The sequence below is a fragment of the Talaromyces amestolkiae genome, assembly GCF_001896365.1.
Source record: "Talaromyces amestolkiae strain CIB chromosome Unknown scaffold5.1, whole genome shotgun sequence".
Taxonomy (NCBI): domain Eukaryota; kingdom Fungi; phylum Ascomycota; class Eurotiomycetes; order Eurotiales; family Trichocomaceae; genus Talaromyces; species Talaromyces amestolkiae.
Window position 1 is genome coordinate 351,656 of NW_024468041.1, and position 26,178 is coordinate 377,833.

General features: G+C 45.6%; 7 protein-coding genes across 7 annotated transcripts; 4 read left to right on the forward strand and 3 right to left on the reverse strand.

The window, feature by feature from the left end:
• Nucleotides 1–338: 338 nt before the first annotated feature.
• On the forward strand, nucleotides 339–1,700 carry BHQ10_003252 (uncharacterized protein; the record flags this gene model as incomplete). The annotated part of the gene is made up of 2 exons (XM_040875488.1): nucleotides 339–1,589; nucleotides 1,641–1,700. 2 exons carry the CDS (start codon nucleotides 339–341, stop codon nucleotides 1,698–1,700), a joined length of 1,311 nt encoding a protein of 436 aa, XP_040731756.1.
• Nucleotides 1,701–1,834: 134 nt separating this feature from the next.
• Nucleotides 1,835–3,678, reverse strand: BHQ10_003253 (uncharacterized protein; the record flags this gene model as incomplete). Its single annotated transcript, XM_040875489.1, has 2 exons — nucleotides 1,835–3,585; nucleotides 3,639–3,678. The coding sequence occupies 2 exons, from the start codon at nucleotides 3,676–3,678 to the stop codon at nucleotides 1,835–1,837; spliced, it is 1,791 nt and encodes a 596-aa protein (XP_040731757.1).
• Nucleotides 3,679–4,664: 986 nt separating this feature from the next.
• On the forward strand, nucleotides 4,665–5,470 carry BHQ10_003254 (uncharacterized protein; the record flags this gene model as incomplete). The annotated part of the gene is made up of 3 exons (XM_040875490.1): nucleotides 4,665–4,910; nucleotides 4,975–5,252; nucleotides 5,308–5,470. 3 exons carry the CDS (start codon nucleotides 4,665–4,667, stop codon nucleotides 5,468–5,470), a joined length of 687 nt encoding a protein of 228 aa, XP_040731758.1.
• An 826-nt stretch (nucleotides 5,471–6,296) lies between these two features.
• BHQ10_003255 (uncharacterized protein) lies at nucleotides 6,297–7,216 on the forward strand (the record flags this gene model as incomplete). The annotated part of the gene is made up of 2 exons (XM_040875491.1): nucleotides 6,297–6,889; nucleotides 7,063–7,216. The coding sequence occupies 2 exons, from the start codon at nucleotides 6,297–6,299 to the stop codon at nucleotides 7,214–7,216; spliced, it is 747 nt and encodes a 248-aa protein (XP_040731759.1).
• Nucleotides 7,217–14,986: 7,770 nt separating this feature from the next.
• BHQ10_003256 (uncharacterized protein) lies at nucleotides 14,987–15,859 on the reverse strand (the record flags this gene model as incomplete). Its single annotated transcript, XM_040875492.1, has 1 exon — nucleotides 14,987–15,859. The coding sequence occupies one exon, from the start codon at nucleotides 15,857–15,859 to the stop codon at nucleotides 14,987–14,989; it is 873 nt and encodes a 290-aa protein (XP_040731760.1).
• Nucleotides 15,860–16,844: 985 nt separating this feature from the next.
• Nucleotides 16,845–19,744, reverse strand: BHQ10_003257 (uncharacterized protein; the record flags this gene model as incomplete). The annotated part of the gene is made up of 7 exons (XM_040875493.1): nucleotides 16,845–16,877; nucleotides 16,924–17,472; nucleotides 17,529–17,913; nucleotides 17,975–18,088; nucleotides 18,155–18,868; nucleotides 19,282–19,351; nucleotides 19,507–19,744. 7 exons carry the CDS (start codon nucleotides 19,742–19,744, stop codon nucleotides 16,845–16,847), a joined length of 2,103 nt encoding a protein of 700 aa, XP_040731761.1.
• Nucleotides 19,745–20,380: 636 nt separating this feature from the next.
• BHQ10_003258 (uncharacterized protein) lies at nucleotides 20,381–25,150 on the forward strand (the record flags this gene model as incomplete). The annotated part of the gene is made up of 4 exons (XM_040875494.1): nucleotides 20,381–20,693; nucleotides 20,754–21,441; nucleotides 21,496–23,162; nucleotides 23,214–25,150. The coding sequence occupies 4 exons, from the start codon at nucleotides 20,381–20,383 to the stop codon at nucleotides 25,148–25,150; spliced, it is 4,605 nt and encodes a 1,534-aa protein (XP_040731762.1).
• Between the last annotated feature and the right edge of the window lie 1,028 nt (nucleotides 25,151–26,178).

A 26,178-nucleotide genomic window follows, 5' to 3' on the forward strand; every position in this document is an offset into this window, starting at 1 on the left:
ACCGCGCAACGTGGGAAACGGCAACACGCTAGTCCGTATAAAGTTTAGTTCGAATGATCGTTCGCAGAGACCCGCATCCGCCACTTGGTAATTTTACATATTTGAAATACGGGCGATACACGGTCAAATCGTCAGCTAAGCCAGAGGAGGTGTATCTGTAATACAGACCCCTTAAGCATCAGCTCAGGCATCGACACAGCCACCAGTGTCTCATCAGTGACACCCCTCTTTAACAACTCACTTTCTCACTCATAGATACCCCTTTCTGTTCTCAATTCGCTCTACATTAAATTACAGTATATTCTTTTCTCGTTTCCCTTTACTTTCACAGCGTCGACATGAAGAAATTTTTGAAAAAGTCCAAGGACGACGGCGACGACGACTCTAACCGCCGAGCCCTCTTCGGATCTCGTTCTCGCGATAAGAGCCCCAACCCGCAAGCTCAAGGGAATAACCCGTACGCACAACAGATCCCCGTCGACCCATACACCAGAGCCAAGATCAACGCGGGCGTTGCACCTGGCCCCGGTCCTGCAGGCGGTCCTGGCGGTCCAGGTGGTTACGGCGATGTGAAGCACCCCGACGGTCCTGGCGCTACAGGCCCAGTTGGTAATCAACAGGGCGGTTACGCACCGAATCGATACGGAAATCAAGGCGGTTACGGTGCTGATCGATATGGAACGGGACAGGACAACAACAGACCTGGTGGCGGATCGCGATATGGCCCTGGTGGCTACGGCGGGTTAGGCAGCACAGATCCTAATGATGAGGATAGAGATGCGCTGTTTGGAGGTGCGCGTGACCGTGCTCAGCAGAATGGGCCGAGTGCAGGTGGACCTCCACCGCCCTATAGTTCAGGCGGACCGGCTGGAGGTGGCGGTTACGGTGGTTATGGAGAGGAGAATGCACCTGGTTCATCGGCAGTCTACCAAGACCGACAGTTGACTGCTGAAGAGGAAGAGGAGGAGGAAGTGAGTGCGGTCAAGCAAGAAATCCGATTCATCAAGCAGGGAGATGTCTCTTCTACCCGGAACGCTCTCCGTGTCGCGGCTCAGGCCGAAGAGACCGGTCGCAACACCCTTGCCCGACTCGGAGCTCAGAGCGAACGTATCCTCGATACTGAGAAGAGTCTCGACGTCGCCGCCAGCCAAGGACGTCTCGCCGAAGAGAAAGCGCGAGAACTCAAGACGTTGAACAAGAGCATGTTCGCAATGCACGTCTCGAACCCGTTCACCAGCAACGCCCGACGCCGCGACCGCGACGAAAAACTCCTCGAAACCCACCGCGCAGAACGCAACACTCGTGAGGGCACACGCCAAGAAGCATTCCAATCCAACCAGCGCATGGATCGCACATTCAGAGACATCGAGCGAGACGCGAACAAGGCCTACCCGGGTCAAAAGAAAGATATGTCTGAGCGCGCAAAATACCAATTCGAAGCCGACAGTGAAGATGAGGCGATGGAGGACGAAATTGACAATAACTTGAACTTGTTGTCTGGAGCCGCGGCGCGGTTGAATGGGTTGGCGAAGGCGACGGGTAAGGAGTTGGAGGAGCAGAATCGTCATTTGGACAGGATTATGGGCAAGGTATGTCACTTACCCTTTCTATTGGTTTCAATGATACTAACGTGGATATAGAGCGACTACGTGGACGATCAGATTGCCATGAACAGAGCCAGATTAGACCGTATTCGATAAAGCGCAATTTATGGATGTGTCGGCATAGATCATTTGCATGCTTAATTGAAACCCTGATAGGATAGGCGTCGGTGCATAAAATTCATACGCTTTACACCTATACATGGCCTCTTCTAAAGTTTAGAGAATATTGATTAAATATCCTTATTCACCTCCATCATCTCCGCAAACTCCTCCACCAACCCCCTATAATCCTCCACCCCATACGCCTCCACCCACTCCTTCAGTTTTGTGTCTTTCCTCTTCGTCCTCATCCCCAAATCCTTGAGCAACAAATCAATATACGGCATAGCATCAAACACAAAATCCGGTCTCCGGTTGCCATGCCCGCCTACACCATAGCGCCATTTACAGTATTGCGTATGCAGAGCCGTTGACCATTGCACTTCTGTTGTTTCTTGTGGCAAGCTCAGATATGTGGGGTGGTAGAAGTACGCTGCTATCCATAGGGCTTGAGCTTGGGTTATGAGCATTGTAGAGGCTGTTGTGGCCATTCCTAGAAATGCGATTGAGTGGGACGAGGAGAGGTGTGGTGTGCAAGGGATGAGGAAGCGGTAGAGACGAGTGGGATGTGCTCCTCCTGTCTCTGCAGGTGTTTCTTGGATCATGGGCCGGTATTTGGTGTTGAAGGTGGGCTGGTTTTTGAGACGCGGTAGTTGGCGCAGGATGTGCTCGTCGGCTTTTTGGATTAGGAAAGGTGGCAAGGGGTCGTTTGCTGTTGGCAATCCCAGTTCGCTTTGAGTATCTGGAGGGAAGTTGATGCTAGGTGTCGTCCTCCATCCTGTACAGCACACAATCCCATCGGAAGCCAGTACATCGCCCGTCGAGAGGTGCACCTTACCCTCCGACAACTCCTTCACATCCGCAACGTGAACCCTCACTTTCCCCTCTCGCACCAAGTCGAAAAAGTTCCGACTGTAATTAAGTATACTCAACCCCGACGCAACCCACAACGGCTCAACCCACGGTTTCAATTTTGCGGTCTCCGGATGCGAATCGTACTTGTTTAGAGTCTTTACATCATTCCCAATCACTGCCCAAAACGCATCCACGATCTTCCTGCCTATCCACGTCGAGTGTAAGAGAGACCGAACGCCGACGTATCCATCTGCATTACCCCAAATGCAAGGACTGAACCAAGTCAATAATCGAACCGTCATGAGCTTTTCGAGGAATTTCTTCAATGGTGTGACCAATGCGGGACACATCCATATGGGCCCGTGGCCAGATGCGCGAATGATCATGTCGACGGGGGTATTGTATGTTTCTGCAATGGTGTAGGCGGCATCAAACGCGGATTTTGCGCTGCCAAAGACTGCTATTCTTTTCTCATGCTCTTGCTCTGTTGCGGATTTATCGAACAGCTCGGATTCGTATTTGTGTAAATCCACGCAATGAAACATCGGCCTCTCGAACCTCTCCTGGCCTGCGAACAGCCGTTCCGGAAAGTAAGCCTGCGACGTCTGACCCGTCGCAACAATCAATTTCTTCGTATGAATCGTCGTCTTCGTCAAAGTCGAAAGATCCTCAACATCCAGCACCCACGAAGTCGTATCGTTCGTCCTCCGCTCAACCACACCCTCCACTTTGTGCCCTAACCTGATATACTTCCTCAACCCAAACTCATCCACATACGCCTCTAGATAGTTATGCACGGCGTCACCCGGTATATGCTCCTTAGGTTTTACATCAGGGCCGATATGGTCGCGCATAGGGAAATCGCTGAATTCATAACTGCCCAAGACATGGTTCGTCTTGAGGCCTGTGTAGAGTCGCTCATGGGCCCATACGCCGCCGATAGAAGGCTGGTTCTCGAGTAGGGCGATTGATAAATCGGAACTGTCGAGGGTGAGGATTGTGCGGAGCGCGCAGAGGCCGGATATTCCTATCTTGTGAGCGACAGGAAACACTTTTGGGAGGTGGGTGGGTTGTGCTTACCGCCACCGACGATAACGAGGTCCAGCTCTTCGGAAGCCATTGCACTCGATGATCTGTCTTTTTGACTTGAAGAACCAAATTGACAGACAATTAATTCTCTTGCGACGAGGTTAAATTAACATTTTAACTCCAAGTCACCCAAACCCTCACGTGCAGTGTGTGCGACATTTTGTGCGACATTCTGTCCAACGCACAAGCCCATTGCCCAGGCACGCCCCAGCAAATACACGGCAATTAATACATGATTCTATAGCCATATGGGGAAAGTGTGTATGTAGGTCCAACGGTTACGGTTCCGAGGGGAGATTTTAAGTGGAGTTGGTACCTATATCAGGACGCTTTTATAGGGGTCGGAGCTTGTTGCGGGGGCATTAATTATCGGCTGGAGGAAGACCATCCTTTGTCTCAATTGCCTCAGGTTACTCAGGATAGTTCACTGGTATGTTCGGCATACCAACATTTCCGGAAAGCTGCTGATTGGCTGGTGTCATTACCAGTACCTAGTGCAAAAAAAAACCTCGACACAAACAGAAACAACATACAACAGCTGAATTATGAATTCCATTCCGAAACGGCCCGTTTTTCCCTAGACAGAAACGAAATACAAAGCTACCGGGTACATCGATCTATTTCATAGATGTAATGAACTACACTCAGGCTTCATGTTTGGAGGAAAAATGCAAGTTTCGGAGGAGAATGTACACTAGAAATAGTCAGTTAATACAGAGAAGGCTCTATCGCAGGAAGAGATGTAAAAGTCTACAACATATATTTCCACGTTGCCATAACGCGCAGCAACTCTACCTTTTATTATAATTATTTTATTGCCTGCATAGCCTAGCTTGTTAGAAGTCCATGATAGGCTAGAGCCACCCTAGACTCAGTCTTGCTTAGTGCTTCAATAGTATGATTCTGCCTAAATTGATTAGCTAGATTGGAGTGCACTGCATGTCAACTTTTTTCCTGACTCTTTAAGCCTCAACCCTCCCCTCATGAGTTTATTTTCAAAAGCAAGGCGTAATCGAAATGGACGAAACAACTCCTCTCCTCCCAGAACGGAATGACGATGACCACCACGATGAGAATCCTATCACAACGCGACGAACGTCATCCTCGTCAAGAATTCTCATAATACTCAACTGGACATCCATCATTATATCAGCCTTGAACTTTGTTTACAGCCTCACCGTCTTTCTGGTTGTGCGACTCTCATCATACTATGGCTATCTCAACTGGACAGCGAGAGAAACCTTCCAAGTCTCGCTCCTTCTGGTATGCACGCTTCCAACCACGCGTCTGATCGCATTGATAGCACGCCTTTAACACGCGCGTACAGGCCTTCCTATCCTCAATCGTCAGCTTATTCGGCATCTACAAACTGACGTTCCAGAATCGCAGCGGATGGCTTCTTATTAACCTCATCTTCGATCCGTTGATCGTGTTTCTCTTTATGTTCAGCCCTGCTATTACTCGTTGGGAGATCTCATCCTGGGTTTACTGTTCCGCCCCTGGTCGGGGCTTTCCAGATCCAGGGTTCGAGGCGAGATGTGACAAATTTGCGAGCTATATCAGCGCAGCGATTCTCGTGGCGTTTATATTTCATTTGATAATATTGTGAGTTTCGTGATTCGGTCGCACATTCTATTATTAGAAGCTGATTGTTGCCTAGGTCTATACATCTAGTTTTTTTTATCTGCGATGTTGTGCTGGGAGTGCAGAGACTCAGGCAGAACGGCTTGGGGTGGAGGTTCCCGACTGGCCAGTTTACCGTGGAGTTTACGGTCAAGGTCTTGAAACAGAGAGACGATAGTCATGGACTCGTGGAAAGCTGAGATTGGGAGAGACTGATGGTCTGTGGTATATACTACATGACGCGATTGGGTCTGAAGGTCGTATTTAGTCAGGATTAACCTAAACCCAAGTAAAACCCTTATGGAGATCAGAAAATTTGCTATAAATAAAGAATTTTTCCAATAATAATAAGTGCATATAAATAGCTGGATGCCAACTCAGTTACAGGTTCTGGCGAGAAGCTCCTAGAAAGGTCGGCAATAGGAAAGAAACATAAGCAAAACGTTGACATAAGGGGGAAAAATATACAATTGCGTAAATATGGTTGTGGTCATCTAGCCTATCGCTGCTTTCATTCTTGCAGTGTTCTATAATTATTTAAAACACTCTAATGAATGACGCCGTGGATAGCCTCACGTACTCCGGGCACGTACGGTACAGGATTGGTTAAGGAAATAGATATAGCGCTAATGCACTCCTTCCTAGCCACCCGCCGCGTTGTATTTCTATTGGCCTCAGGCAACTAATTTTAGATCATCAACAGAAATCTGAAACTAGAGAAAGCGGCTACAAGGCTGAACAAAGCTGAGAACGATTCGAAGTCCTGTATATGGAGTCTGCTCTCTGTCATTCCCAAAACTCTCTTTGCTCATTTATTTAATCTTCAGTCGATATTGGCACACGCACAAACACCTCACGCGCAATCGCTTGATCGTCTAAATGGAAAGAACAAAAGTAATACACTGTGTAGAAAAAGGTTGCGGCAATCTCCTCACAGATGAAGACCGCCAGCGATACCCCGAGACACTATCACAACCATGGCCGGCGGTTGAGCAGACCGTAAGCAACAACATAAACATTATAAACATGCGACTCCGATGCTCTCATTGTTACGAGTCAAAATACAGCCAGTTTACATCCATCAGCTACCGATGGGATCTTGCCGATTACAGAGAAGCTACGGCTACATTCAACGCCTGGGAGGATGGGAAATGCACAAAGGTCCCGGTGCCGATAGTCAGGAATGGACAGGTCAAGACAATCATGAATACTGATCTCTTCTTCTTTGATAAAGCCAACGCTCGCTCTGACGGGGGTCAATGGGAACCAGAAAATGTGGCGAAGACATATGGCTCTGGTGGGAAGATGTTATGTTTGCTCAACAACAAAGATCGCAGAATCATAGACTATAATCGCGAGGATTCCATTCATCAAGCTCCTCGCGACCGCGGTTCTTATACTGACAGCCCCTATGGCAAACAGGAGCGCGCCTTTGGCTATTCGCACTTGGATTCTTCCAAAGTCAGGTTTATTGGCCCTGATGGTAGAGATTTGGGCAATATAGAAGTCACGGGTTTGATAAAGGAGGACCGCAACATTTACGGCAAACTCGCTGCGTCTGGGAATATCCTGCCTGGCTGCAATAACCCACGTCAGGCTATGGAGAAGATCACAGAGATGTTTCCTGTACCAGCGTTCACAAAGACAAAAAAGCCCACTCGACGTGATAACCCCTTTATCCCTGATGACATTCGTGAAACGGTGGCACTAATATCAGGATCATCAAAATCAAAATCAAAATCAAAATCAAAGCAAAGATTAACGCCCGGGCTTTATGACTCGACTTTATCAGTACCAACTCTCAGTCCATCAAACTCGGTAGCACAAGTGGGAAATACACCTCAGCATTTCATGTCCACATTTCCCATTTCTATGCCCATGCCAGCAATGCCAGCACCAGCATCGGACATTATGTTATCAGCCACGATGGCACAAAGAAGAATTGACCCACTAGGATTCATGTTCTCAAATCCCAATGCCACTTCCAGGTCTTATCCAATGGGTATGCCAACACTTTCATCAGAATTAGACACGCTCTCGGGGATGATGGCACAGATGAACGTTACAGGTCAGAGTACCACGTTCGCAGAACATAATGCTATGCATATGCACACGACAGCCAGAGCAAATCCATATCTTCCCCCTTTTGACGGCCAGTCTCTAAACTCGCTTACATATGGGAACTCTCTTGCCTTCAATTCAGGCATGAGCTATGTCGGTATACCAACTGACTACAGCTTCACTGCTACTCCTACTACCAACGTATCTACGAAGGGTAGATCACGGCGACAAGGCCCCAGATACCATGCCTTATAAATCTATATCTCCTCAGTTTTAGATGTTTTTGTTTTATTTCATTTGTATCGTGAATTATACACCCATTTTAGCTGAATAGTCTTGCTTCCAATACATTTCACTGCGAATTCTTATTTTTATTTCCCTCGTTTCTTTAGCTTTGACAATGCCTTGGGTATTTAACTGTTTATTAGACACCGCTAGGCATCTACTTATATAACCATGGAAAAATCCACGTATCTTCTCCCGCAGCGGTTCTCTGTCGGATGAAGAAATGCAGATCTACCCTTTATACATGCGGGGCTAGTTACTTAAATACTCCATCATTCCTCAGTTTCTAACCGACACTTATAGTGAATTCGCTGTGCTATAGCTTGTTGTAGAACTAGATGGAAATCCAGAAAGACTTACACGTAGGCGTTCATGCTCTGGTATCTGTTAAGGGCAGCCCATGACCAAGAAGGGCTGAGAATACCTTGCAATGCCGTACGCTATACGGGAGCATTGAGTCCACGATAAAAATTCAAAATAAGTAGTTCCAGTTGATGGACTTGAGGATGTCAACTTTACGACCGCTTATTTAATTGTGCTTTTGGAAGTAGCTTTGAGTTACTCAAGTATCTTGCCTTTGAATCTTCTCTGTGAGTTAATTCTACAATCTGAATATGTTCTCCAAAAGAAGCAGCCTAAAAGCAGCCTGAAGAGCATTGCTATGCTCACCTTGTATTGATCTTGGCCCTGAAATTCATGAGAAGTAGGTGGAAGGGCATTTAACAGCAATGCCATATTATGGATCATTTGCAAATCACGAGAAAGATTTACTCTACAGTAACCAGGCATCTTTCCCCAAACATTGCTGGCTTATTGCAGTACTACTGTGATGCTCACGAGCCAGGTTCTCAGGTTTGTCATCCGTCACCATGCATTGCTGAGATATAGAGTCACTTCTATGGTGTTTCCAGTAAAAGTCCTTATACTCACTTTAGCTAAGGCAAGTAGTGAATTCATGATGACTCCCAGCGTGTTACTGGACTGCTAGTGGTGTGATAGCGGATTTTCAGTGAGTTTATGGTCTGTAATGGTGAATTAGTGACAATTTGAACTTGAGGGTAGAATGTAGTCAAAAGTAATCTAAATCACATACAGTTCGAAGATTAAATACGTTGTCCAGTTCCCTTTGAAAATTTTGCTTCCTTGCTAGATGACGACCGATTGAAAGGAAAAATCTAAATGAATGGCTACTTAAGAGTAAAATGAAGGATAGAAACACGTCCCGATGCATGTCCCATGGCAAGAACACCGTCTCTGACCGCAAAACACGTAGGCCGGTACTCAGGGGGTAACCACAGAATCTCTTTACCTTCGAGTGTTACCCACTGACCTTCTACTACAGCAATTCTTGGATTATTTGATGAATCAAACTCTTTCTTTCTAAACCAGAGTTGAACACCGAGAGCTGAGAGATCTGCAGTCAGATGTCGGGCGTCCGTAGAGGGCTTGAGCTCAGTCATTTTGCCCTTGATCCTTGAAATTATCATCACTCCCGTTGCAGTATCCCAAATACTAGCTGTGTTGTCACGAGAGCTGGTTGAAAAGAATTGGGAATCTGGAGAAAAGGCTAACAGATCTATATTTCCTAGGTTACTGTCGAGAGTATGCCGTAAAGTTCCTGTTGCCGTATCCCAGAGACAGACTATATTTTCCGATTTAGAATTGGAGGAGGAGCTGGATGCCAGCAGCTGGCCATCAGGCGAGAAGATTACCGATTTGACAGATATTGGATGCCCTACAATAGGAACCTGCTCTGAGCCTCCTATTACTGCGTCCCAAAGTCTGATTGTGCTATCCTCAGAGCCAGATACCAGTAGCCGGCTATCAGGTGAAAAGGCTACTGACCAAATTATATCTGAATGACGCCCAAGAGTATGCAATAGGGCCCCTGTCGCTGTATCCCAAAGATCGACTTTTCTATCCTTGGAACCAGATGCCAGTAGCTGGCCATCTGGTGAAAAGGCTATTGACCAAATTGTATCTGAATGATGCTCAAGAGTATGCAGTAAGGCGCCTGTTTCTGTGTGCCAGAGCCCGACTCTAGGTTTCAGAGAAAGGCTTTTGAAGAAAATTGATGCCAGTAGCTGACCATTAGGTGAAAAGGCTATTGACAAAATGGCAAATGAATCATTCTCAAGAGTGTGTAGTAAGGCGCCTGTTGCTGTGTCCCAGAGCCAGACTCTATAGTTCGTAGAATAGCTATCGAAGAAAACTGATGCCAGTAGCTGACCATTAGGTGAGAAGATTGTTGAAGAAAGTCTATCTGAACCACCCACAAGAGCTGAATCACCCACAAGAGTGTTTCGGAGGGTTTTTTTCACCGTATCCCAGAGCCCAACTGTTTTGCTATTTAAGACGTATGCTAGCAGTTGGCTGTTGGGTGAGAAAGCTATTGACCAACCTCGGTCTGAAAAACTCCTTAGGGTGTGCTGCAAGGTGCCTGTTGGCATATTCCAGAGCCTGACTGTGCTATCTACTGAGCTAGATGCCAGTAGCTGGCCATTGGGTGAAAAGACTACCGATCGAATTATATCTGAGTGGCCCATGAGATTATACTGTAAGGTGCCTGTTGCTGTGTCCCAAAGACGGACTATATTCTCAGTAGTAGATCCAAGCAGCCGGCTATCAGGCGAGAAAGCTATTGACCGATTCATGTGCGGATAATTCTCAAGGGTATGCTGCAAGGCACCCGTTGTTGTATCCCAAAGACAGATTGTGCAGTCGTCAGAGCTGGATGCCAGCAGTCGGCTGTCGGATGAGAAGGATACTAATCGAACTGAGCCGGTATGGCCTTCGAGGGTCTGTAGCTCGGAGGTCCAGTTTTCTTCAACCTGTGGCAAATGATCAATCCAGTTCGGTAGCTCTGCTTTGAAAAGTTCGCGAATGATCGATCTGCGAGGGGCGAATATAAGTCCTGAGCAGTAAATTTGAAGAGGTGCATTATCCGTTATCCGGGAGTTTTTAAGAATAAAACGTTTTGCGTCATGCAGAAAGTCAGCCATCTCAGGGTTGTCATTCCCCTAAAGTTGTTAGCGTAGAACGCCAGTGACTATACATCCTATCGCTTACATGTATAAGCTTGTTAAGGCGGTCAAGCATCCCTATCACCTCTGATATAAGGCCTAGCAGACTCATCACTTCCACCCAGTGTAGAAAATGAACTTTTAGAAATGGAAGTACACCTTCAAATCCGGAGAGCAAAGATTGACTTTGTTCGAGATGGTATAACCAGTAGCGACAGGAATATTTTAACTCGGGTCGGAGATGCTGGCTAATACATTGAGGATCGATAAGTGCCCTAAGCGAGTTAGGGTTCTCCAAGTCGCAAATATCCTTCTTTAGTTGATTCTGCATGATTTCGAAACAAAACCCGGCAATGTCTCTATGCTTCTGTTGTTCATTCACTTGAAATTTGGTTTTGGACGTTACCAAAAAATCTCGGAACGATAGATGGAGAATCCTAATAGGCTGGTCTCGGTCAACAGGAATGTGCAAAACCGATTGAAATGAATTCAATCGATTGCTGATCTGGTCGATTTCTTTGTTGAGAAGTATGGAAAGGGCATTGATGGAAAGCGGAGCAGCAAGAAGGATTATAACGCCTATGATATCCTGGACTTCTTGCAGGAGAATCTGCTGGTCTAACTCATCACTCTCTTGGCCGTCGAGTAGTCGCGTCAGGATGGGCATGTATGTCTTATCCATTTTTGATACATATCTGGCTTGATCCTTGAGAAGCTCTATAAGACGTGCTTTGGGTTCCAACTTTGAATTTCCAATGTAACGGCACATAGTGGCAGCCGAAATGAAGAGTGGAACAGATATCCTGGTTAGTTCTAGGATAATGTCGTTGCTAGGCCAGTCTTGAGAGATATTCCTGTCACGTCTGATTTTCGCAAACTCATCCTGTAAAAATAAACGTATATCACTTTCTGTCACTTCTTCGGGTATTTCATGAAGAGCTAGATCTTGATATTCATGATCCCCGATTTCTGAAAACCCGAGACTGATGGGAAGTTCGGGCCTGCTAGTCAAGAAAATTCGAAAACAAATTGATTTTGCCTTTCGCAGGAGAGGCAATAGTCGAATTATATTTCGGATATCCTGATCATGCTCACATTCGTCCAAGGCATCGATCACCATTACAGCGGTTTGAGGTTTTTGTCCGTTTTGATCAAAGCTAATCAGTGGTTGAAGGAGCAGCTTTTCAAACTGCTCTCCGAGTGATTTTGATGCAATGTCAGGGTCATGATCGAGTGCCTTTTTGACGCCGAGACTCAACCCGGGGTTCCAGAGAATCAACTGTCTTACCAAGGTTGGGAAAAACTTCTTTGCGTTCCCTCGGTCCCCCTCACCTCTCTTAAAGAAAAAGCTGGCACTTAAATGAGGCTTAATTAATGGCGCTTTTGCCACAGTCCGAGATATTGTAGACTTTCCTGTCCCAGCCATTCCCCTCAACCAAAAAATGCATTTCTGGGACGGCGAAAGAGCCCATTCCTCTATTCTCTGGAGGAGCTCAGTTCTAGTTCCCCCCAGACACTGGCTTTCTTCTCGATCAGAGAATGACCCTACCATTGCGTCCACCACGCCCCCTAATTGCGCAAGATCTAGATGCTGATTGATACGATCGGTATTATGAGCCACGCCAACCATCAGAGACCTATGCAGTTTGGAGTTAATCATACAGGAATCAGAGTACCGCGCTTACATATAAATACGTACGTCTGATCGATCTGTAAAGACAATATGAATGAAGATTTATATCTCTCAAGGTTCTTTACAATGTTCTCCACATCTCCACGTTTCAAGGGCCACTGTAGAGCTTGTAATCCCACTTTGTTCATCAGCGTTTTTCTCTTTCCCGGATCAAGCCTCGTTTCTAGCTTTCGAAGTTCGGAAAGGCAATCATCAATGCTGTTGGCTAGTTAAGAGGTAGTAGGTAGGGTTTCTCCATTATCACTTTGTAGGTAACTCTGTAAGTCTTTAAGTGTTCCTTGGAGGCCTGTAATTGCCTGGCACAATTTTTAGATTTCCTCTTGTGCATTCCTCACATCTCCAATGTAGCCACCGCAAAGCTTCGCGAGGCTTCCTGTCAGTTGAATAATGGCAATGACGCTCGCTGTCAATGATAAAGGGTCCATTTGGAAGGACACAACATCAAAGCTGATGTTCCGCTATTCAGCACTCTCGCGACTCAGTGTAAAGACGTAGATTTGTGTTGTGGGTTGAGTTTCTATCGTGAGATAGAGAGGGGTAAAGTTAGGTACGGGGCGAGGCTGCGACTCGAGACGCATGCATCACACTAGCCAGAACGGCTGACAGTGTACCTCGCCAATTGAGAGCTAAGGCTTAGATTACAAGGAGGGCGGCTCTAAGAAGCGGGCGGCAATCAGGCGATTTCCATTTAATCATTATCCAGGTTGGAAGACGTGGCAGTGCTCTCTAGCCTGTTGCATATTGACCTGAGATCAATCGGGCAATGAAAAGAAATCAAGTTATCTCTACTCCGTGTAGCCTTGCTTAGTTAATCCCTCTTTTCACTATTAAGATGGTCATATTCATTTTCCAGATACGTAACGTAATTGCACTGTACATAGAAAATTTCTTATCATACTAGAAAGACATAGCGTATCGCTTCTTAAGTATAAAGTCATATTAATAAGCTGAAATAGTTTATTAGGAGGCTACTAGACGAGTACTAGACATACTCGGGTACGAGAGAAATCCAATAGCAAATAGAAACTTCTTTATTAGGAGTAGAATAACATGCTATAGCTCTAGGAAGATGACCCAAAAGTAGCTACGAGGAATATAATTTTAGCCCAGACCCAAGTCATGGTTACTTGTTTAATGGTTATGCCTCCAACCCGTAATTAGCCGCTGCTGTGTTGGCATGGTGTATAATTTGGATTTAATTATATAGAAATCAGAGTACCGAGCTCACATGTAAATACGTACGTCTGATCCATCTGTAAAGGATAACGGACAACGACTGGGCCGAGTATCCGCTCACAGATCAAATACACGAGTTCCTGCAGCCGACAGACACCGTATGATAGCAATTCTTCCTTCAACATTGCCATATTTCTATTCGTAGTGGGTTTACAACCGACGTCTTCTATTCTATTCGTGGACCGACTGATCCGTTTAACAGCGGCCAAGTTCCTCCGACTATCAAGAAGCAAAAGATTTATCTTCTCTCGTGCCACTGTGCATGAATCTTAGAAGAATTCTCGAGATGGCGCCGTTTACTTCCAGAGGGTCTTTTGCAAAATTTGATTGCGTCTTGTGGTAGCTCAATCCTTTGGATTCTCATTTTGCTGGCGTTCGAGTTGAATGTATTTTCTACAGTACTGCGAGGGAAAACTTCCAGCGAAACAATGACTCTAATATCTGCCCTGGTGTAAAAAGTAATTTATCAGCCGTATGTTCGAGTTAAATATGGTGTTGAACTGACTCATTGTTCATGATCTGATACATTACGCCCCGTCATCTTTGTAAGGTTTCCCCCTTTTAACTGACCGGAATCTTAGTTTCAGATCACAAAAATCAATGTTCTATTTATCATCAGAATCATCTGCGCATACAATTTATTCGCCTTCCACATCGAGATTGGCCTACATCCATGGATGTCTTCCTAGGAAAGTCGCAGAAAGTCAACGCCAGAGCACGCATTCATGCTACATTAACCTACCTCCATGAAGTCGGCAAGACATGGTTAATTGCTCGGTTGACCTTTAAAGTATCAAAATGGGTTGTTCGACGCGCCGTGCTGATGATGGGGGAATTTGATAGCAGCAATTGACCAATGATTCCACTACATTCGCCAATTTACCAGCATAACAACCATTCAATGAACGGCAATGTTGATGATAATGACAACTCAGCTTGCCATCAGAGTCGAAATGGGGATATGGGATACTTTGATGGTCTTAACCAGGCGGCATTTTTCGGAAATGCTTTCAGCATTGATCATACAAACTTTTCTAGCCCATAGATACCGAATTTCTTGAGTAAACTTTTCTTCAATCAGCTGGAAGATGAATCGTTTCAATTTGTATGATTAAGATACTAGATTGCAGTCTGTATTTGCATTTGAATAGGATATCATTATGTGTTCGGTGTGGAAATTTAACATATATGACACTGCGAACTAGCCCTAAGCAGGATATACCAACCCTAATCCTAAACAGAATATAGCTTTTCAAAGAACGCTTTAGTAATCAGAAACTATCAGACTCCCTTGGTCCAAATTTCTTCGACTATCGGCTCCTCTTACAAGACCTTTCAGCTTACTAGTGTTGACTCTTGTTATATCTGAAGCTAACCAAAGCAATTCCAGTGTGTTGCTCTCAGTGACATGACCATTCTCACTCACTCTCTACTGGAAGGATCCAGATCTCATCCTCCTGTCTTTCCTCAGTCGGTTTCTGCTGAACGACAAAGAATGGATTTTTGTAATCTTCGAGATCTGCAACAATGAAATTGTCTAGCTGTTCTTTCTGCGGCTCTCTGTTATCATTGTCGAGAAACGTAGCACTAGGGGTGTAGACCTCCTCCCTCCGCTGTTTACCTCCTCCAAACCAGCTAGTCTTATGATAGATCTTCAAACACTGAATGCCAACTACAATATCGCTGGATACAGTAAAGGCAGACACAGGTTTGTTCTCAACCTTGGCCTCTGCTCTCGGGCCAGCCTGGATTTCACAACAATTCAGACCGAGCACCAGCTTCCCCTCCATTTTGGCAGCACCTTCCAGCCGCACAGAGACACCTTTAGCGACCTTTATCCCGGTGACAAGATACACGGGCTTCTTGTATTCCCAACCCTTGATATAGTCTTCGACGTCGGAGAGCCCCATGCACTGCGATATATAGTTCGGAGAAGGGTAGAAGAACTCCGTATCAACACTGTCGAATTTGTATGTGTCCGTCTCACTGCGACTAGCCGAGATGCTGGCTTCACCTCCAATTCCGTCGACCCCGATCAATTTCGCCCAGAAGCCAAATTCGCCGCTCTTCAGCCTGGATCTGGTAGCCTCGAATCCTCCTTTGTGGTCTAGGTAAATATCGTCCTTGTTGATGTCGATCCGTTTAGGTTTGCCATCTTTGTCCTTGCCAGAGTTGAGTGGACGCATTTGCTCCTTGCGATCGAAGTCCTTAATCATGGTCCCTAGGTGAAATGGCCCCGCCGGAGGTGGGGGGGTCGAAAAGTTTGGGGGAAGATGGTAAGTTGGTTTCATTGTAGACACCTGTGCGGGTTTTCTCGATCTTGCAGCTGCTGTACTGAATCTACAATTTAACGATTGAAGTCACGGGTCATTTGGAAGCGTCAGATGCAGGTAAAATTTTCTCTCATCGGAAGATTGGTTATGAATCCCCCACCCAATAGCACGGTAGTCTGCGGAATTATCATACAGCCGTCTATCAGCCTCACTGGGATATCCAAATGCAGAAAGCCGAGTGTCTCAGTAAGTGTAACGGAGCGAGGAAAGGTCAAAATAAACGTATGACATAGTCAAGAGCCACACTAAAACTACAGGTGAGCAAGTCCATATTTATGCCTGCCCAGGGCTTGCTCCCATACCTGATTCCCAACGGAGCAGGCTTTTTAAACATTACAATAATCCTAACACGAAACAAAGCAATGAAATAATCGACAAAGCAAAACGTGACGCTATTCTCACGTCGTATGACTCATATGACAAAGGTTCCCAGTGAATTCTTTGGTGCTGTCAAACCTCACCGTCTTGGCTTGTTCCAGAGCGTTCACACCTGGAGCAGGCCCCCAGGTTGGAACCGTGACACTAACCATCCAGATGGTGGAAACTATTCAAGCTACCCTGGATTTAAAAATGATTCCATATTGGCTATCGCTATGTAACTCTTCTACATATTTCTAGAGTATGTTCTATTCAGTTCCTACGGGACTATTACCCCACCGTTCATAATCTAGTATGGGGCTGGAGCCTATGTAATAAGACGTCTCCCAAATCATACATTTAGCCTAGTTATGTAGCTACTCACATAATCCTATATGCTGATTATCTAAGGCCTCCTTCAAATTAATGAGTATACTCCGAAGCGGCTTCTGGCTGTTACTTCAAAGTCATAATAATCAAATCTTGTAGACAGAGCTGGGAGGCCGGGAATGCGTTCTCTCGTGTCCTTATTGGACCTCACCACATAGAAGAGGCGTTTAGTACCGCTCACAGCCGGATATTTGAGTTACAAATATTTGTAGGCCATCTCGTCAAAGTGCTCATATTGGGTGTCAACGTCCGACAATATTGTTTATTTTCCTTACGATATCCTCTTCCCTGTTTTCATTGTTCCAGAGATGATGAGGCATAATATAACTATAACCCTGCCGTTCCTCAGCCATGAGTTTTAGAACTTTGCAAACGCCGTCGAACTCGTATAGAAGCTCCTGCTCATACTCGTCCAGATCACACCTATGTCTGGCAAACTCAAGCACATTTGCAGCTAAAGCTGCTGCAATTGGAGTTGCATACGACGTGCCTGACTTGAAGACGTCGTCTCCTTTCCACTTCGATGGTATGGAGATTCCCAAAGTAGAGAAGTTATCAGCGTTTACCTTTGGCGATGGGCTGATTCCACCATCGTTTCCCAGACCGTCACTGGCATGGACGCATATCACACCACTGCCCCTGTCGGATGGATACGCGCGGTTCTTGTTACCACCGCTGTTTGCGGCAGCAGCAAACATGGTGATGTTATCTTTATACGCCGCTTGGATAGCGCTATCGATTTCTCTGTCTCGTGTGCCGTACTGGAGGCCAAACGACATCGAGATGATGTTCACGTGCATATCTTTATGAGCCCATCTGATGGCCTTGTATAATCAGCGCACGGGAGAAGAAAAGAAATATCCTTGTATGAAGAACTAACCCTTGCTATACGAACCAGATCAGCTTTTTCAATAGTTGCCTCATTAGACACCTTAGCAATAAAAATCTCCGCAGCTGGAGCCACTTCTAACATGAGTCTGGCAACATGTGTTCCGTGTCCATTGACGTCTTTATAGTCATCATAGTCTGGGTTTGAACTTGAATCGTTGATAAAGCCGCAGCAATCTTTGACACGCCCAGATTGTCGAGCAGCCTCAATCAAGTTATCGTCTTCGTCGTCAACGCCAGTGTCAATTATTGCTATTCGTATTTTCTTCGCCCGCCAGGGAGCCCAGGCAGGAATCGCCGAAGTATTAGTTGATTGCTTAATCATTATGTTGAACCGACTAATCTCATCCATGAACTCCAAAGCATTATTGATACTTCTTAACGTCCACATTTATCAGCAGAATCCCCTAGATCAAATCTCGCAGCTTAGAGTCTAACCTTTGATCATGTAATATGAAATCGTCGAATAGATGCCACCGAGAACTTGAAGTAGCTTGTCTCCGGAGGCGCGACTGCGTAGCCGAGGAGCTCTGAAGAGGACTTGGAAAACTTCTAAATAAAGCAGAAATTTTGCTATGTTGTTGTGTGATAATTCGATAAAGTGGTGCGAGAATGTACCTGTATATAGCCGCAGTCTCTTTCATGTTTTGGGTCAATGTTGGATCGTAGAACCTGGCAGATAACTCTCTAAATCGCAGACATGCAGTGGCAACTTGTATATATCCATCACCAACTTCCCGACTCCATTCTTGCAAAATTCTTTTTAGCATACTGTCTTTTGAATAGAGGTCCGTTTCCCAATCCTTGTCCACAGCTTTCGGGCGTGCAAAACGCTTCGCTTCGATCTCCATGAGAAGGAGACCAAAGGAAAGAATAACATCGTAGTCTTCATCCTTGGGATCTACTGGTTCGAGGGAGCATGCGACATGTGGCTTCCAACGTCTATCGAGACCCGGTGTGGGTAGAACAAAGATATTCTTGATATTTAGGTCGGATCTTAACCACACGCTGGCATTCACGTTGAGCAACGAGCATGCAATAAGAAACTCGACAATTTTTTGATCTTCCTCCACGAACTTCTCCATATCGAGTTCGGAGCTCGAATCATCATCGTCATCGTTTCTTTCGGGTAGCAATAAATCATGCAGTGTTGGAAGGGAAGCCAAGTCTTGATCGTGCCATGTCGACGGCTCAACTAGCTCATCGTCCCATATCGCTTCACTGTTGAATGCGAGATGGATACTTTTGGAATTGACTGTCGTAGGATGCGGGCTACATGTAGTGCAGAAGCCATGCCGGATACGGCCCAGTCTGTTAGACTGTTGGTGTTCCCTAGATATGAGGACAATTAGCGAAAAACCTGAATATGAATGGGAAATGCTCTAACAATCTGCAATTAGTGAATTTCCAGTATGGGCTTTCACATTCGGTAATAAGTAGTTCGAAATTGTCATTGCGATCAAACCCGGAGAGATGCAACCTAGCTGTGTGAGTCTTGGAGCGACCTACGCTATTCACAAGCATTAGGAATAATGAACGAGATAGCGAGTTCAGATGGCTCGCTCTTCGGATGAAATTGATTTCACTGTGTTCGAGTAAACCAGCATTACCCAGATTGTTCTCCAGGGCCTCAAGCGGGTCGCTAAAGACGTTGTCGATCATCGATTTGAAATCGCTTATCGCTATTGCAACTTGCCTGGAGTTGTACTTTTGAGACTTCATATAGTTGATATATGTTGCCAAACCTACTGACGATGATTGTGAGCGCCTCACCATGCCCCTCAAGACGCTGAGTTTCGGGTATTTGGTCCACAACTGCCAATAGAACCGTCAGCCGCATCAATGAAAGAAAAGAAAAGTCTGTATCTGGTATTCACACATTGGATTCCTCTTTAGGGATAGCAGAAATGGACCCCAAAGCTCCAGGCTCTCGTACATCTTCCGCGACAAGAGTTTCTAAAACTTCCAACACAGAGAGTAAGGCTTCCGAGAAGGCTTGTATTTGGACTCTTCGAGATTGCAGTTTAGGTCAATGTTGGGAAGAACAAATGGTATGGAACGGATTGTCTGGCGGATGAGTGTCACGTCATTCTGCACTGTAGGACTTTTGTGCGCCTGCTTGGATCGAGATGGAAGAGCATCCTGGAAAATACGATGGAGATCAACGAAAAGCTCCCACTGTAACCGGAGTGGGCCAATGATCCGCATCTTCAAAGACTGCTAATCTCGATGGCAACACTTTTTCATCGTTTTTAACACCCATTAGGTAGTAGAACTGGACTGACATCAAATATCAGAGCTCGAATTGCATTTGGTCTATTCCGAGCCTCTCTCATCAAAATGTAGCTATGCTTTAACGGACCTTAAGTAGTCTAGACCTTCGGTGTTCTCTACCAGAGATAATTAACTGCGATTGGCGCACAATGTATCTGCAGCTAAAGATCCTTTCATGCATGGATGCCCAAAGTCAACACCAAAAGGGGTATAAAGGCGGGCCTTATTTTGCTGTAAATATTATTCTAGAGCTCAGACGCGCCTGCTCAATTGGCCAGCATCAATTTTAACGAATAAAGCACAAATCTGCTTAATATACAAGACCCTTACAACTACAATTAATGTTAGACTAAACAATATATTGAAACGCGATATTATACAATAACAATGGCCGGAGAAGTGTATAAAATACTAGGACGGATTTAGAAAGTCTATCGACTTCATCTTGAGAGATTTTGCGAGTCCGGTCCAGCTCTTCACTCTATCGTTTTATCGTCGCGTCGTGCTCGGAACAGCTGTTCTATAGTAACCCCGCTAGTTGCAGAGGTACTATTTAAAAACAAATCCAGCATGGACAGAACAGATGGTCTAGCACCGGAAGATATGAATGACATCTACGATACCGTTATTGAGTGTACGAGGCTTTTTGATTCCCTCGCGGAGGGAGTAGTCAAAGACCATGAAAGTGTCATTAAAGACAACGACAACGGCTTCAGAAGGAGCATTGAGGATACGAGAAGGAGCTTTAACCTCTGGATCGACTATACTGGTGCTCTAGCTGCTGATAATAGTAGATCTCTCGATGTTCGGTTACATGAACACATGGACATCAAGGAAATGGTCATTGAGCTTCTCGAAATGCTCGCCAGAAATCTCCAATATTGTAAGTTTCGAGCCTGGGTTCGTTGACAGGAGATCGCCGCGCTGACCTTCATGGCCCCAGTGCACGAAAAGGACAATATCAAACTAGGTGTTCCGTACAACGATGACATGAAAGAAGAAGCCACTAGTGCGGTCCAGAAGTCCCTCGACGAGCTACACTTCATGGCAACTGCAATTCGAAGATCCTCTATTCGCAGTCACAAGTATAACCTCTCGTCCCATTTCCGTAGAGAAGACGACGACTATTATTTAGAACAAGCCTGCCTCCTAGTGAGGTATCTATTCCCAGACGCCAGACGATCTCTTTCGGACCAACTTGGTGCGTCTCTTGCAATCCGCCGCAAACGTTTCTTTCAGAAAATGCGGCACGAAGAGAAACTGAGAGATAGGCGGCAACTGACGGAGCTCAAGGTCAATCGAGAAAAAGTGCCCATCCAACCTGTTGGTGAATCGCAACAGGCGACTGCTCGGGCTAACATCGAACCTACAACCCCCCTCAAGGAGAAGCCAGGCATGCTACATGTACACTCTATCGATACAGCCAGTAGAATGGACAGCGTTGCAGTCCGTCAATATCTGAAATCTGGTCCGGCTCTTTCCACCATCAGCATGGGTTCTTCTATTCATCTATCCTCAATGACATATCCCGAAAGGCCTATATTTTCAGAAGGTGACCAGCAGTGCGCCTGCCCATACTGCTCTAGACTGCTTGCGACCACTCGATTAAAGGATGGGTCAATGTACTGGCAGTAAGTATAACATTCCTACCACATTACCTCGCTGACGTATACATAAAAACTTAGGAATCATATAGATGAAGACACAGAGCCTTATGTCTGTCTGTCGGAGGATTGCACCTCCCCCCTGTTGTTTTTCGTTCATACGAAGCAGTGGATAGATCATATGAAGACATTTCACTCAGATCAGTGGAACAGAAAGATTCACATGAGCACCTGGTATTGTGATATTAGCCACGACACCGCAATTCAGTTCAACGACCGCGAGAACTTCCTGAAACACATGAAGGACCCAGACAGTCACCCCGGCAGAGAGCCTCCGACCGAGTTGCAACTTGACACGCTCTCTCGGAAGAAGCAGAGAGTTCTTGTCCGGGAGAATGAGTACTGTTGCCCCATGTGCGATTGTGTTCCAGACTCTCTGAAGCCAATAATCTTGACGAGTGATCCCGCGACGATCAAAGATCGTTTATACAAACACATTGCTGGGCACATTAAGGATCTCGCCTTCAAGTCTATTCCCGTATTGGATAACGCAGAGCCCAGAAACGGGTCATCTGGGACTGACGACGAAGAGAGAGATCATCTGAGAGCTGAAAATTCCGATGCGTCGTATCCAAGTGGGTTTGATGACAGTCTGCGCGAGACACCCCTAACATTCGACGAGGATCCAGTTAGAGTACCAACAACAATCCGAGAGGAAGTTTTTTATGACATGAAGGAAACAAATGACACGTATTTGGATGATATTGGTTTTAATGACTATAGGAGACTTGAGACTGCTCAAATTTGGGGTAGGCCAGATGCAATTCTTGACCACTTTGCGAAAGCCCAGCAGAATCCCAGTTCTACAGTGCAACCCAAAAGCAGAGACGATTTTGTGATCGCGATTTGTTGTGTTCTTCCTGTCGAGGTTGACGCTGTGGAGTCACTCTTCGACGATGTGTATGGCAATAGATATGGTAAACCACCTGAAGACGAGAATTCATATGTCAACGGAAGGATCGGTAAGCATAATGTTGTCCTGTGCTTATTTCGAGGAGCGGGGCAGGTACGCGCAACCATGGCGGTCGCAAGTTTAAGAGTCAGCTATCCTGGAATACAACTTGTGCTGCTTGTCGGAACCTGTGGAGGGGCTCCGTATCCATCAGAGAATCAGCAAATCTTTTTAGGTGATGTTATCATTAGTGACAGCCTGGTTGCATACGATTTCGGCAAAAAGTACCCTGATACTTTCAAAAATGTCGGGTACACGCCGGGAGGATCGCCTCCGGAAATTCGATCCCTTCTCAACGGCCTGAATGCGACTAGGAGTCGTAGAGTATTTGAAAAGGATAGTCTGCAGTACCTTCGCCAACTCCAGCAAATGGCGACACATTGGCAGCATCCAGGCTTGGAAGATGTTCTCTTCGGACATGACGGGAAACAAGTTATTCGTCGTCGAGAAAGATTAGGAGCCCCACCAACTGTACACATTGGGACCATTGCATCCGGCGATACGGTCATTAAATCTGCACAGTTTCGTGACAAACTTGTTGAAGAAGAAAAAGTGATTGGGGTTTTTTATATGGAGGGAATAGGGATTCGGGAGATTTCTCCGCTCATTATTATAAATGGGGTGTGTGATTATGCAGACGGTCACAAGAGTAAGGAGTGGCAGTGTTATGCAGTAGCCAGCGCAGCATCAGCTGCCAAAGCTCTCTTGAGCTATTTCAATCCGACTTTGAGAGAAGGTTAGTATGAAAAGCATGGTCAAGCATCAGTATACTAACCACGTTTTATAGATCGGCCACGACATTGTATGATCCCATTTGGACGAAATTCACAATTTGTGGGCAGGATGGATGAAATCACAAAACTCGAAGAATGGACCATGCAACCGGATGGAGCTCGTAGAGTCGCTCTATGTGGACTAGGCGGAGTCGGAAAGACTCAGATCGTGCTCGAATTAGCATACCGTATCAAAGATAGGGATCCCGAGCGCTCAGTTTTCTGGATCTCATGTACCAGCTACGAGAGGTTTGAACAAGCCTACGTGGATATCGCACAGTTAGTCGGGATCGGAAGCATGAAGCCAACAGAGATAAAGGGCCATGTTGTTGCCCATTTCAGCCAAAAAAGCAGTGGAAAATGGCTTTTTATATTTGACGGTGCCGATGATATGGACATTTGGATTCAAGGCAGCAACACCCATCCGGCCCTTAAGGAATATCTCCCATTTAATGAGCATGGACATCTAATTTTCACATCACGCAATCAAAAGCTTGCTGTCAAACTTTCATCGTCCCATGTGATGGCAATCTCAGAGCCAGATGAAGAGACCAGCGTCGTAATGTTCAATGAATTACTAATAGAAACTCACCGACCTATTGACAAGCATGTTGCCATGACAATCGTGAAAGAGCTTGCCTTTCTTCCATTGGCAATCGCCCAGGCAGCCGCTTATATTAATGAAAACAGCTGTGGCATCTCTGACTATATCGACCTGCTGAAAGCGGAGGAGTTAGAAGTCGTGGAACTACTTGATGAAAGGTTTGAGGATGAAGGGCGATATAGAAACAGTGAGAGTCCGGTCATCTCCACTTGGTCAATATCATTTCAACAGATTCAGCGCTCAAACCAACTAGCAGTGGACTATCTTTTGTTCATGGCATGCATAAGTCCAGTCAACATTCCCTTGTCTCTTCTTCCCCAGTCCTCCTCGAAGAAGAAAATGATCGATGCCATTGGCCTTTTGAAGGCCTACTTTTTTGTTCGTGAGCACAAGAGTCTGGATCTTCATCCCCTTGTTCATCTGGCTATCCGGAATTGGATGAGGCAGAATCATCTACTGAATCTTTCGATACGCAAAGCGGCACATCGACTTTATGAGATCTTCCCTGATAATGATTATACGAATCGCCCATTGTGGCGCGAATACCTACATCACGCCCTATTTTTTGTACAAAAAGCGGCCTTCAGCGAGTATAACGAGCAATATGTTAGCTTCCTTTGGAGGGTAGGAAAATGTCTCAATAGTGATGGGAGATATTCTGAAGCAGAGGTCGTATTTGGTGATATCATGCGGATTCAAGAAAGAACGAACGGTGAAATGCATCCATCGACTCCTATCTCCTTGACCTGGATAGCTTCGACATACAATGACCAAGGACGATTTCAGGAAGCTTTAGAGCTAAATACGCGAGCAATGGCAATAAGTAAAGCAATATTTAATACAGAGCATCCCGACAGACTAACAGTCACAGCCAACCTGGCATCGACATACCAAGCTCAAGGCCGATTGGAGGAAGCTATAGAGTTGAATATGCAAGTACTGGATATAAGGGAGAGTGTATTGGGCAGGAGGCATCCTGATACACTGACTATCATGGCTAATCTTGCATCAATATACCGAAAACAAGGCCGATTGGAGGAAGCTATAGAGTTGAATATGCAAGTACTGGATACGAGGGAGAGGGAATTGGGCAGGAGGCATCCTGATACACTGACTATCATGGCTAATCTTGCATCAATATACCGAGAACAAGGCCGATTAAAGGAGGCTTCAGAGCTAAACACGCAAGTCATGGTCATAAGAGAGAGTGTGCTTGGAACTGAGCATCCAGACACGCTAACCAGCATGGCTAACCTGGCATCGACATACCGCAGTCGAGGTCGATGGAACGAGGCTAAAGAGCTGGATGAGATGCGAACGAGAAGATTAAGAAATATGCAATCCTGACACATTAACCAGGTTGGCTAAACTGGTAATAACACACCGAAATCGAAGTGACTGGGAGACGGCCGCAGAGCTGGATACGAACGCAATGAAGGAGATAGATATAGTGCTTCGAACTGAGTATCCAGACTAGCTGACTTCTACGATTATCAATATGACAGAAGGTCGTTCGGTGTCGAGATTTTGATTTACAAAGGTACTGTTCCTAATTGTGAAGGTACTCAAACCAACATCATTGGGTAGCTAAACGACGAATAACTAAGCATGGAGATAGGAAGAAGTCCAGGATCCAGCTAGCTTGGTGTTTGGAGGCGTATAAATAGACAACCAACACAAAAGCCGAACCAGGAATAACTGAACATCTCTTATCGACTAGATACAAAGATTCAGCATATAATTTGGAGAGTATCGGACATGATGGGCATTTCCACAATGTCTGCAATAAAGGAAGCCGTATAAAGGAACCTGAACAAAGCCCTAAACCGTCACATAATGTACAGAGACTGAAGCTTGAGCGGAAAAAAACAATCCTTATTACAAGGAACCTCCTTCTTATGCATGCGTGAGTCGTTGACTGGAGGCATCACTAGCTGGTGCGACTTGTGGCTTGTCAGAGAGATCATGTGTACTGTTTCTGACTTTCGGTACTATGACAATACCTAGCAAGCCTAAGAGTCTAAAAGAATAACAATATAATTAAAAGCTATAACTAGTGAATATCAAAAATTCACATAGCTTGTTAAGTCTTAGAGTTGTTGTCAGGGTTTGCTCTTGCTGTACCTGACGTTCGTTCTTGACTGGCTGACTTATCTTTCAAGCGCTTCCAGGAATAAGCAGTGCCTTGATGAGTTATATCCATGCTTCGTTATTGTTCTATTGTCTTCTTCTTTGTTTATTCAGACTGATCATATTGCTTTGTATGGAGGTCACCGCGATGCAGATTAGGTAAGTCCTCGATGGCAGGATGAAGCTTATAAGGAGCTCATCCTGCCCATTACTTCATCTTGAAAATCAGCAGTCCTCTTGCTCTT